Here is a 12,633-nt window from a genome sequence, read left to right as displayed (position 1 = left end):
TGGCTGGGGGCGGGCCCCGGGGCGCGCCCGCGTCGTCGTGGCGCATCCCGGGGAGGGGGCAGGGCGCGGGCAGGACCGGCCCCCGGAGCGCGGTTGGCGGGGGTTCGGGCCGCCGTCCCGGCGGTGCATCCCCAGCTCCGCGACTCCCGGCCCGGGTCCGCGGAGGGCGGGGCAGCGCCTGCACCTGGCGCTCGGCTCGGCGCCCCAGCCCCGGGCTGCACCTGGGTGCGTGCCTAGCTGGGGCCCGGGTCGCCGTCGGAAACCCGGGCCCAGTGCTCTAAAGAGGCGAGGGTGAAACTGAATGTTCCATTTGGACTCTGCGGAGGGCCGTCTTGGCTCCCTTGTAAAGTTTTAGCGTCTCCTAAACTGGAGGTACTTCTTATTTTTAAAATTTATCCAGCTCATTGGTGCCCGGTGTCATTGATGAATGTGCTGTTCCTTCTTTCTTTTTCTTACCTTTTTTTTTTTTTTTTTTTTTGCTACTGTCTTCAGAATTCTCTGTTGTGTACCACGGTTAGTGACCCTAGAACTAAACAATATAAATGACAAATTGATGATTTGAGGTTGAGATCTACCAGCTGTATTTCATCATCTTTCCCCCACCCCCACTTAAGTTTCATGTAATACAGAGCTGCTGTCTAATCGACAGAACCTTTTGTTTTTGTTTTCTTTAGTCAGAAATATATGGGTACGAGATACGATACTAGGTAATATTAGATTGCTTACTGGGCACTGTGCTATATGCTTTCATTGCACATTTATTTCTCACAAGTCAAAGAGTAAGTCCTTTCATCTATCTTTCTTATTTTTACAGATGGAAATGGGAACTCCTCTAGAGGTTAAGTAAAGGTTAATGGTGACAGTAGAGGCCAGACTCCTTGGACCCTTGACTACGTTGTGGGGTTAGTGGTATACTGTCAGATTTACCAAGTTTTTGGAAACATTGCTAATATTCATACAGTGCATTATGGAGTACAAGGAGATCTCCATTTAACTTAGAAAATAAAGTTAAGAGCTTATGCTCTTCTACGAGAAATTGGCAGAGTCGGGGTCAGTTTGGGTCATATCATTAATTGTACCTTTCTAAATAAATGCTGCCAGTTTCTTGAGGTCTCTAGCTGTTTCCTGAAGTTACCACCCCCTCCCCTTTTATACAGGTGTTAGAAGCTTTGTTTCACAAATTCCATGTAATGTTTTCTCAGCTCTCTGAAGACTAGCATTTCTTGATAGTGAGAAACAAAAAGAGTCCGATGCAGTGATTCTCAACCTGGAATCTCTTAGAATCAAACACAAATGAGGCTTTTTGAAAAGGACACAGGCTGCCATCCTCCAAAATCCCCATGGTAGGAAACTTGTATTACAAAAGAGAGTCAAGGTAACACTGAGCACCACTGGGTTAAAGTAGCTTTCAAAATAAACTTAATATTTTATTACAGTTACTAAATTTGGATTGCTACCTTAAGTGTTGGTAACTGACTAATCTTTCATAATTAATGAAGATACATTAACAAGGAAAGGTAATTGGAGAGGGGGGCAAAGGACTAAGAGATTGTTGAATGGCAAAAAGTGGTAGTCTCGGTTTTGGGTCATCATTTTTTTTTTTTTTTTAACTGCAGATTTTGGATCTTAAATGGTGAATGTCAGTGTTCAAAGATTTTTATATTCATTTGGAAATATTGAAGTGCCTCGTATGTACCAGTTATTTTAGGTATCACGGATACTATGAATAAGATAGCCTGGGCCTTCACAAACCTATTTTCTTTGAGGCAGTGCATCTTTGTCTTTTCTCATTTTTATACCCATTTCTTAAAGCTGAAAGGTGCAAGACCCAAGAACCAACAAATTTTGGCCCTAGGTCTCACAAAAATCTAGGTAGCTCAGAGCTTAGTACAGAAGCAAACATTTGTTTTGTGCTTAGTCCAGAAGGATTCCTCTCCTTAGGATCACATATCTGGATTTTAAGCCATTGTTCTGCATTTAGTTGTTTTATGAGTGCATGAACCAAATTATTTAATTCCATGCAGTGCCTTATTTTCTTAATTTGGGGAGATTGAGTAAGATTCCTAAGATGTTTAAACTTTAAGAGGTTTTGTGACTTTTATTCAGCTCCTGAAAACAAGCAGTTGAGTTTCTCTCAGAGTAGAAAATTGAGTGTTCCAGTTCTTCTAAGTTTCCACTGCTTACCCCACTGGTATTCTTTCATTCTCTTTTTCATTGGCCTCTTCCACTTGATTGAAGCTATTCTAAGATGACTTACATTTCCCTTATTTCTAATCCAATTAATTTTTTCATCTACTCTTCATGATTTTTCCACTTTTACTCTGGTGAGTTTTTTTCCGATTTCCTTCTTTAAGAAATTAAATTTATTTAACGTGAAATTTACCATGTTCAAGTGTACAACTCAGTGGCATTAGTACATTCACGGTGTGCAGGCATCACCTCTGTTTCGTTCTAAAACACTTTCATCTTTCCAGAAGGAAACCTCCTGTCCATTAAACAATTCCTCCCCCTTCCCTTGAGCCCCTGGCAACCACTAGTCTGCTTACTTCTTTCCCTGTGGATTTACCTGTTCTGGATATTTCTTATGAATGGAGTCCTACAAGATGTGATCTTTATGTCTAGGTTTTTTTGGCTTAGCATGATGTTTCAGAGGTTCATCCATAGGACAGCGTGTAAGAGTACTTCATTCACTTTGTGACTGAATGTAGTCCACATATGGATGCGTTCCACATTTTGTTCAGTCATTCATCCATGATGGCACCTGGTGAGTTTTTGTATGCCAGGGAGAAAAAGTTATGGGGACATCTATAGCAGCGAGTCAGTTCTTGGATTGGTTTCACCATCAGTTCTACACAGCCTAAGGCACAGTGTGTTATCAGGTATACTGTCAGTACCATTCAGCATCTGCTGCTAAGTAAATGTGTCTTGAAGGACCTGTGATTAACAAAGACGAATTTCTTCCTTGGTTCAGAAAAATCTTACACTAGAAGCTTCTTACTACCTGTTCTTTCCAAATGGCTGCTAACCCTCTTTCAGCCTCTGTGATAGAAATGGTGTGCCATCCAGGGCAGACGGAACAGCTCTGCTCCTCCATTTCTTCACGGGAAGGGTTTGACTGACAGCATCACGTCTGCTCTGGTTCAGTTAAATTCTACAGACTATTTGAAGACAGTCTTAGTGGAGTAGCTCTGTAGGGGAATTCTTGAACATTCGTTCAGAATAGGAACTTGTAACTTCTCATCTGGTACAGTGTAAAATACTTCTGGGAGATGAAGGTAGTTATTCTGTACGGAAATTTGTGCCTTTCTCTAATCTTTTTTGCTGTTGCAGTTTGTGAACTGGACACTTCTTTACCCTACATAGGTGGGACTTCTTACAGTTAAAATGTGTTTAGTTTTATTTTTGCCATTGTTCTCAATGATATCTACTTCTGTCTGTCTGTCTGTCTTTTCCTGGACGGTACAGTGTACGATTAAGGGGTTTATATTACGGCTATTTAATCCACAGTTGTAGAACTCTGAAGGAGCTGGCACAACTAAATGTCATTTTGTTTTCTGTTTTTGACATGTTGGTGCTCTCCGTTACAGAAATCTGATCACCATTTAGTTTCTTCCACTGAATTATAGCTTTTTTTTTTTTTTTTTTTTTTTTTTTTTTAAAGATTTTATTTATTTATTCGACAGAGATAGAGACAGCCAGCGAGAGAGGGTACACAAGCAGGGGGAGTGGGAGAGGAAGAAGCAGGCTCATAGCAGAGGAGCCTGATGGGGCTCGAACCCACAACGCCGGGATCACGCCCTGAGCCGAAGGCAGACGCTTAACCGCTGTGCCACCCAGGCGCCCCAATGAATTATAGCTTTTTAAGCGTAATTTTGCTTTGGTAGGTGAGGAAAAACTGCAAGAAAACACTTGGGTAATTTTGAATCTAATACTGTTGTAACCATTGCAAACAAGGGTTCTCTTTGCTCTGTTCCTCAGTACATTGTCTCCAGATTTATTCACTGCCCACCTTTCCCTCCTCACCCCAACAGGAGACCTGGCCCAGAGTCAGGCTGATTTCCATTCATTGTTAAGGAAAGAATGAAATTCTTGTTTATGAGTTTTACCTTTGGGCTTTTTTGGCCTACATCTGCCTCACCCCCCTCCCATCTCCAAAGTTCTCTGTGTGTTTGGATTGCTGTACTGTAGATCTGAAGTTCTCAGATCTGAGTGAGAGTGAGAACCACCTGTGGAGCTTATTAAACATTCAGGAGTTTTAATCCTCCTAGGGATTCTGGGCTCAGGAATTTGCATTTTATTTTATTTTATTTTTTATTTTTTTAAAGATTTTGTTTATTTATTTGACAGAGATAGAGACAGCCAGCGAGAGAGGGAACACAAGCAGGGGTAGTGGGAGAGGAAGAAGCAGGCTCACAGCAGAGGAGCCTGACGTGGGGCCCGATCCTACAACGCCGGGATCACGCCCTGAGCCGAAGGCAGGCGCTTAACCGCTGTGCCACCCAGGCGCCCCAGGAATTTGCCTTTTAAAAAGCCCACCAATAATCGTGGTGTCCCTGCTGTGGGTTACGTTGTAGTTAGGGCTTCAAAGAATCAGATATGCTGTTTCACTGAATCTGATATTTATAAGGTGCACCATTATTTTATATACTACTATGGGGGAAAAATGTGGTTAAACCTCATCCCAGTTTAAGACATGTTATAATGAGGGAAGTAGTATGTGCCTTAGAATCAATAAAATCATCTCAGATGCCCCAGGAACCACAGGCCCCTCTTAAGGTGAATGATTATTAGGAGTCACAGAAGCTATGAGATACGAGAATTACAGTGTAGCATTTCATCAGATCTTTTACCATGTAAAGTATTTGTTTACAATACAATTTAATGTAAGGTGTCCTTACCTGACATTTATTTGTAATGAAGATTATACTGATGACTTGTTTTAAAATGCAAGGTAGCTGGATGGAAGGGTGTAATGCACTCTAATTCGGCCCCCTATCATTTTCATCCTATCCATTTCCAGTCATTTCTGTGTTGATAGTTCAGTTCAGAAGTCTTTTTTCTAGTTTCTTTGTACTTTAGCGATTTCCATTTTGAAATTACAGTTCACATAATGTCACACTGACATCATGTGTGGCTCGATCATTTGATTTCTATCTTTCTTACCACCCTTTTTCTGCTAGAGAGTCCCTACCCCTCATTAATGCCTGGAGCTGATAGTACACACGTATACCAGCCACCCACTGTCCTATCTTGTGTGGTTACAGGATATCGTGGTAATAATCATGGTAAACAGCAATTTGTGTCTGAGTAAACCTGAACTCTGGCTGCCAACTCCAGAAGTGCCTTAGTGGCACATCAGGTACTGAGTGACAGAATGCCCGGGGCTTCGAACAGATCTTTCTCCACTAATGAAAACTCCGCGAAGAGCAGACCCACCTGCTTATGGTGCTTCCTTCAGTGGTCTCATCTTAGAAAATGAAATATTTTTGTCAGGAGAAGCTTGGTTAGCCCTGTTAGATTTGAGAGGGGAAGCAGAACACGTGTTCATTTAGTTTTTAATCACCTGAAGTAGTTACAGAAAACGTGGCTAAAAAGCTTGTAGATCAACTGAACTATTTCCGAAACCTGATACCTCAAAGTTGTGAAGCGGTGAGAACTTGAGATCTCTAGCTGATTGACACTGGTCGAAGGAGTTGTACTGTGGAATTCGTAACGTTGAGATGAATCGTGTTGAAACACGTTTGCTCTTACGATGTAGCGTGGGTGGCCTGCCAGGTGTGCTTACTTCTCCCTCCGTTGAGTCCTCGGGGTGAGGTTGGTCTAGGAGAGGCACGTGCATGATTTCACTTGGCTGGGGACCTTCGCTTTTTTAAGCGGAGAGACAGGCTGATGGTACAGTTAGACGTTGTCGTATTTCATTCTTAGAAGAAAGGCGTTTTATCTAGCTGCTGTAGATCAGGTCCATTGCCTGCCAGGAGAGCCAAACAAAAACAAGGTACAGGTATTTATGGTAGACTGTGGAGGAGAGCAGAATTCACCTGGAACAGTCCCAGTATGCTTCATATTAGACTTTGATTAGCATTCTAGAGGGGAGTTAGAAACACTTTCTGTCTCATTTGTGCTTTTTCATAGTATCCTTTTAATTCTCTTTGTTTCTCAGCTATAATTAGATACTAATCCTCTTTTTAAGATAATTTAAATATGACAAAATAAGAAAAGCCATTTATAGTTCAAATACCATAAGAAATCTAGGCATAGATTATCTATATCCCTCTCTTCCCAAAGTTTTCAATAGGAAATTAAAATTCTATTCTAGGGGCACCTGGGTGGCTCAGTCGGTTAAGCGTCTGCCTTTGGCTCAGGTCATGATCCTGGAGTCCCAGGATCAAGTCCCCCATCCTGCTCCCTGCTCAGTGGGGAGTCTGCATCTCCCTCTGACCCTCCCCCCTCTCGTGCTTGCTATCTCAAATAAATAAAATCTTTTTTAAAAATGAAAAAAAATAAAATTCTATTCTAAAAGACTTATTCATTGGTTCTATTGAGCCATTAAGTTTTCAGTCTGTTGCTTTACAGTCTCACCTCATTGAAAGCCACTTTGCAGAAGGAGTAGTTACAGTCATGTTTTCCTCAGTGATGATGTGAAAAAAGTGGTTGTTCTTGACATTATGGAATCCATGCAGACTCCTCTCTCCATTCCCAGAGAAACAGTATGTTGATTTTTTGTTCCTTTTTTCTTCTAGTCAAAAGAAGGTTAGTTGGTCCTTTAAAAACTTGGGATAATTTTTTTCTTTTTTTTTTTTTTTTAAGATTTTATTTATTTGACAGAGAGCCAGCGAGAGAGGGAACCGAGGCAGGGGGAGTGGGAGAAGAAGAAGCAGGCTTCCAGCAGAGGAGCCTGATGTGGGGCTTGATCCCAGAACGCTGGGATCACGCCCTGAGCCGAAGGCAGACGCTTAACGACTGAACCACCCAGGCGCCCCTCACCCCTCTTCATTTTGTTATTTCAAAAAAGTATCCAACCTGGCGAGGGTGAGTCTGCAGTGAGACAGGGTACTTGATAGAGGTCTGCAGTTACTATAGTGATAGTTTTTTGTTGTTGTTGTTGTTGTTGTTTTAAGTACAGATTTTTGAAAGTTTCAAATTTGTAATTTCACAAGTTGATCAAACATTGGATACACATAATCCCTCCTTTAAACCTATCACAAAAATAATCACTTTTAAATATCTATGTAAAGAAAACAGTGGTATCAGTTTCTCCTCACCAGCATAATTTTACAGTTAATGAAATGGGTGTAATAACATTAATTTTTATCCATTTCTTTATACCTGCTGGGATTGCTTTGGAAAACACGCCAAAGTCTAGATTATGCCTGTCTGCTGTAGACGGATTGCTTCATTTATATGAAGGACAGGATTTTTTCCCTTCCTTTTGAAGAGAATCCATTATGTTGTTCCTTGAGGAGTGTATGCTTCTTTCATGGAGAGCAGCTGAGCATGAAAATGTATGATGAACACATACAGAACACAGAATTTAGGGTGGTTCGATCTGTCCTACATCTGTGGTAGTACTTACAAGAGGACCAATGGAAGCCTCGTGGAACTTGTGTCCTGCAAATAACCCTGCAAGAAATGTTGGAATATTAGAGCATGGTCTATTTTAGAAGCTTTTTTTAGTTAAAATTTTATTTTTGATTTCTCTGTCTCGGGTTGTCAAATTACGACCCATGGGTCTCTGTAGCTCATGAGCCAAGATAGGTTTTTATGTTTTTAAGTGGGAAGAAAAATCAAAGGAAAGGTAATATTTGGTAACATGAAAACTTGATGAAATTCAAATTTCAGTGTTCATATATAAAGTTTTATTATAACACAGCTGGGCCCATTCGTTTCCATATTGTCTCTGGCTGCTTTCCAGGTACAACTGCAGAGCAGAGTGGTTGCTATGGGGACCGTATGTATGGGCCCCAAAACCTAAAATATTTACCATCTGTCCTTCCACAGAAAAAGTTTGCCAACATTTGCTCCGTTTTGTTCACATAATTGTAGGTATTTTTTGCAAATTGTTTTTAGCACCATACTTTTGTTTGTAAACTACATGAGAATAACTCACCCTCATGACCCTTAGGTGTAGAATCCTGTTGTTGTCAGTGTTCACTCATTGCCCTCTAACTGCTGTAGGACTGAAAATGTGATCTCTTACCTTCCGATTTCAAGGAAGCCTGTTATTAGTCTGGGTTCTCTAGAGATCCTGAACTGACAGGAGATAAGATATCTGAGATTGATGGATAATCATAAGGAATTGGCTCTTGCGGTTGTGGAGGCTGAGAAGTCCCAGGCAGGTAGGGGAGCCAGTGACATTGTTCCTCCAACCAGAGAACCGTCAGCCAGTGTGTAAGTTTCAGTCCCGATTCAAAGGGCGCTGAAGATGCTGTTCTGGGTGGAAGACTGTGTGGGTAGAGAGAGCGCATTTTCCCTTACTCAGATTTTTTTTGGTTCTGTTCAGGTCTCTGATCGGATGAGGTCCATTCATTTTGGGGAGAGCCAACTGCTTCACTCAGATGTTAAGCTCATCTAGAAACACCCTCACAGACAATCCCATAATAACGTTTAAACAGATATCTGGGTGTTCCATGGCCCAGTCAACACATAAAATTAGCCATCACAGGGCCTAAATGTACTTAAATCTGTCTGCTTGCACTTTGTTTTTCTCCGTCCTTGTGAAAAGCCCTAGTTCTCATGAGTATTGCAGTCATCTGAACTTCGCTCACGTGATGCATGTGACATTGCCATTTGACCAGTGCCGAGTTAACATTGGATTGAATTAAGTGATGGTTTCCTTATATTTGAGGAGAATGACTTACAGTGCTTTGTTGTGGTTTAGTTGATTGTCGTTTGTTAATACTGAATCCATCAGTGGCTGTTTTTGTATGCTTCGTTTTCTTCTATCCTTTCTGTCTTGGAGGGGTGTTCTCATACCTGTGCTCAATCGTTTTGACAAACTGTCAATCTCTGGAGTGGCTAGTTGGAAGCAGAGGTTAGCAATTCCCAGAGCAATTTGCAAAAGTCACATTGATTGGCATGGAATTTTGTCAGCAAGTGGCTTCTATTAGAGTTATGGCAGTGAGCTGCTGAGGTAAGAGGGAAGTGTATTTGTACTATCAGCTTCTCACTTACCTTCGTATGACTTGAGACAAATTCCTTGACCTCATCTCTACTGTCATCGAAACACCCACTATACCTACGGGGCTGCTGGGAAGATTACATAAAATAAGAATGTGTACGAAAAGCACTGTTGAATGCATTAGTACCTAGTTTATTTTAGTTGGCAAGACTTTTCCCCTCCTGGTAAATAATTGTTTTTATGGCTTATTTTGTTGATATAGCATGGTGTTCTTGTCATTCACCTGTTGTAACTCAAGTATACTTCTCAAGGAGAGAATGAAAGTATCACTTGACCTGTGTTTTTATCTGTTGTCCTCAAGTTGATTGATTCTACGTTGAGGCCTGTTGATTCAGGCCTGATTTTAATAAAACATGACCAAATCAGAGCAAAGTAGGTAGTTGGGTTCAAGGAAATGTTTAAATGACAGGGTATTCAAAGAAATTCAGGATGTGAGTCTGAGATCCAACGTGGGCTGTCTTCTGTAGTCTGGGTCACGTACTTACTGTTCCGTTGCCCAGCGGCACCGTGGTGGCCCTCCTTGCAGCAGACTCTCGGATGATTGTGCCCTTCATGTTAGCAACCTGACTGGGTTTGAGCATTGATTGAAAACACTGAAACTTATTGTTTTGACTTACACTACACTCTTGGGGAGCAAAGATACTATCACGTGTTTTTGGTTTTGTTCCTTTTCTAGTCTATCCTAAAAGTGCTTTTCCTACCACCAGTATTCTGGTTTTGGTAAAGAGCTCTAATTTCTATATCTCTACCTTTTTAATGAGTGTGTCAGAAAAACTATAATTTTTTTTCACCTCTTCTGGATTAAAGAGCTGTGAATTTCTAGCTGAGGACTTTTAACCCTTTTACTGTTGTGTTAATTTTCCATGAAACTGTTTTATCCATGCTTGGTTGTTGGGGGTTCAGCCTGAGGTTTATGCCAAGTATATTCCACTAAATTTCTGCTTTTTTTCTCCTTGAGATGATTGTATGTAATGATTTTCTTTGTTTTTCAGTGCCATCCTAAGAAGACAAGTTAGGGATGACTTGGAATTAGCGTATTGTAGACATGTCCCTTGATTTGCCCTCAAACATATTCAGTACTTTTTCCTTATGCTGATCTACACTCTTGCATCATTAATTTGTCATGAGCAAACTAATTAAAAATGTGTTACGGCTGAGATTTTATGAGATTTTAATATAGAGATTTTACGAAATGCTCTCTCAGAAATTTAATGGAAAACATGAATTCTGCTAGACATTTGTAGTCGCTTATTGTGGTCCTCTTAGTATCAATTTAGAAGCAGGCTTGCGGGACAGTGCAGGTAGGTGGCGGGTTTGTGAGGCGGGGACTGTGTGGGCTACGGGGGTGTGGCCTCAGCAGGGAATGGAAATAGAGAAAGAGAACAGCAAGAGTCTGCCCAACTGCTTATCCCACTTCCAAAGAAATTTTCTAGGCCACATTCAGATAAGAGTGAAGTTATTTTGGAATATTTACTGGGAGGAAAGGTCTGCGTGTGTTGTGAGCGTGGTGGTCCATTTTGCTGGAAGTCAAAAGAGGATTTAAAACCAGTCGGATTTCATTTGAAAACCCAAGGACTTTTTTTTTTTTTCCCTGCTTTTATGTGATGGCTTGTGGATACTTCACTATCTGTTGTTTCCTTTTAGTGTTTTCCTAGCCTGTGGATAAGTAGTTAGCTTAAATAGATTAACACTGGCTTTTCGTATTATGTGCAAGGTGTTCAGATAACTAACAGAGGAAAAGAAATCATCAGTAATGTTCCATTCACTATTAGTGTAAATGTTGATATTTTCTTCAGGGTACATTGGGCAGAAGAAAGGGAGCTTTCATAAGAGCACTGGTCTTTGGATGCTCACCACCCCCACCCTGGCCTGTTTCTTACAGGTGAATGGACAAACTGGATGTCTCACTTCCTTTCTGTGTCCTTCAGGGGTGTGCTGCTATTTTTATTTAAAACATTCTGTGAGTTACTAGATCGGACATCGACATTGAAACATTAGTATCAAATACTATCTAAAAACAAAGGTTGCAGATTCATTTATCAAAACTTTCTTTAGAATTCCTTTCTTGTACCACAGATGGAGTAGACCATGGCAGCTGTCTGTATTAAACCTGAGCCTGAATTTCCTATCAAACTCGTTTACTTGCTTTTTCATTTTCTTTTTAAAATTTCACCTATCTTATTTCCTAGGAGGGAAACACACATACAAAGATTTTTTTTTCCAGCATCTACTTCTTGTTGTTCGTAGAATAATATCAGAGAATAGTTTCTTTCTTTGATGTGTAACATACGCTGTCATTGATGATAGTTACTGGAATATTTAAAATTGTAATTTGGTACTTTTGAATATATTCTTTTACAAACTTAAATTGAAACCATGAAGAGGGAGAGGATCCTGATATTAAAATAAGCCTTTGCTGTAAAGTGCTTGTCATAGTGCCCCTGCATTCTCTTGTATGAAAAATGAAGCAGCATCATGGACTGGAGTGAGCCCTGGAGTAGGAGCCCGGGCACCTGCGGGCTAGCCCCATTTCTACCAGTATTTTGTTCCGAGCCTGGACAAGCAGCTTCACCTCTTTGGACCTCACCTGCAAATTGGAAGTTTGGAACTTAGTGTCAAAAGTTCCTTAGAAACACATAATCACTGAGAATAATAAGGGGCATTATCTTCCATTCACATGCTTGATGGCAGGACTTCTTACATCCTTTCACCGAAATTAGGGAGCTGGAGACCTGGGGAGCTGGAGACACAACAGTAGAAAACACAGACCTTCCTCTCAGGAGCTTTATGTCCCAGTGGAAGGAGCCAGGCCCAGTGACCATATTGGTAGAATACTTAGAAATGTCATGGCATTTGTCTAATTAGTTTATTATATATACTTCAAGTCAAACTCAATCTAGGCGGGAATGCTCATTCTGGACCTAATGATGTTTGCCTTTCTTTTGATTTTAGGAGGTTGTTTAATGAAAAGTGCCATAGACTGAAAAACGAAACATGAGGGTAGCAGGTAAGATACTTAATTCAGTAGGAAAAGTATTACTTTTTGTATAACATCTTTATTTAAACAGCTAAAGGAGAGAGTAAATAATCATTTTCTGTATTAAGAACAAAGCTGGTATATATAACAGACTAAATCACTACTTTGCCTACTTTTTTATGTAGTCAGTAAATCACAAATTGGGCAGACTTTTGTGGAAATTATTTATACGAAATTTTTTTAAGTTATGGCTTTAATATGTTCTTACACATTAAGCTTATTTGCCTATGAGAATAAAATGCCCATATAAAGAACAATTTTGACAACCTAGGGAAACTGATTTTTGTTTTTGCTAAGTTCTAGCTTTTTGAGAAAAATAAGTCATAAAGTTTAAAAGCTTACATCTTTTCTGTATATGTACTTAAGTGAAAACTAGTGTATGTGAACAATTCGGTAAAATGTATGTTTGCTTAAGGGA

At 40.5% G+C, this 12,633-nt stretch overlaps 2 protein-coding genes across 3 annotated transcripts in view; one reads left to right on the top strand and one right to left on the bottom strand.

The window, feature by feature from the left end:
- Positions 1-9,732, bottom strand: part of LOC117796730 (basic proline-rich protein-like) — a 10,740-nt gene extending 1,008 nt beyond the window's left edge. The window contains exons 1-3 of the mRNA XM_034645875.1: positions 9,664-9,732; positions 9,172-9,246; positions 12-277 (exon numbers count right to left, since the gene is read on the bottom strand). Coding sequence (XP_034501766.1) covers positions 12-277; positions 9,172-9,246; positions 9,664-9,732 — 410 coding nt within the window. The remainder of the gene's footprint in view (positions 1-11; positions 278-9,171; positions 9,247-9,663) is intronic.
- Positions 1-12,633, top strand: part of FAM3C (FAM3 metabolism regulating signaling molecule C) — a 52,641-nt gene that overhangs the window by 817 nt on the left and 39,191 nt on the right. Inside the window, exon 2 of one of the 2 annotated variants that reach the window (XM_034671171.1) lies at positions 12,131-12,185. The exons of the other annotated variant lie outside the window; for it this stretch is intronic. Coding sequence (XP_034527062.1) covers positions 12,173-12,185 — 13 coding nt within the window. The 5' untranslated portion in view covers positions 12,131-12,172. The remainder of the gene's footprint in view (positions 1-12,130; positions 12,186-12,633) is intronic. 2 annotated transcript variants of the gene reach the window in all.

Source organism: Ailuropoda melanoleuca, chromosome 1 (genome assembly GCF_002007445.2).
Source record: "Ailuropoda melanoleuca isolate Jingjing chromosome 1, ASM200744v2, whole genome shotgun sequence".
In the NCBI taxonomy this organism is placed as follows: Eukaryota; Metazoa; Chordata; class Mammalia; order Carnivora; family Ursidae; genus Ailuropoda; species Ailuropoda melanoleuca.
This window is presented reverse-complemented; position numbering and strand designations above follow the sequence as displayed.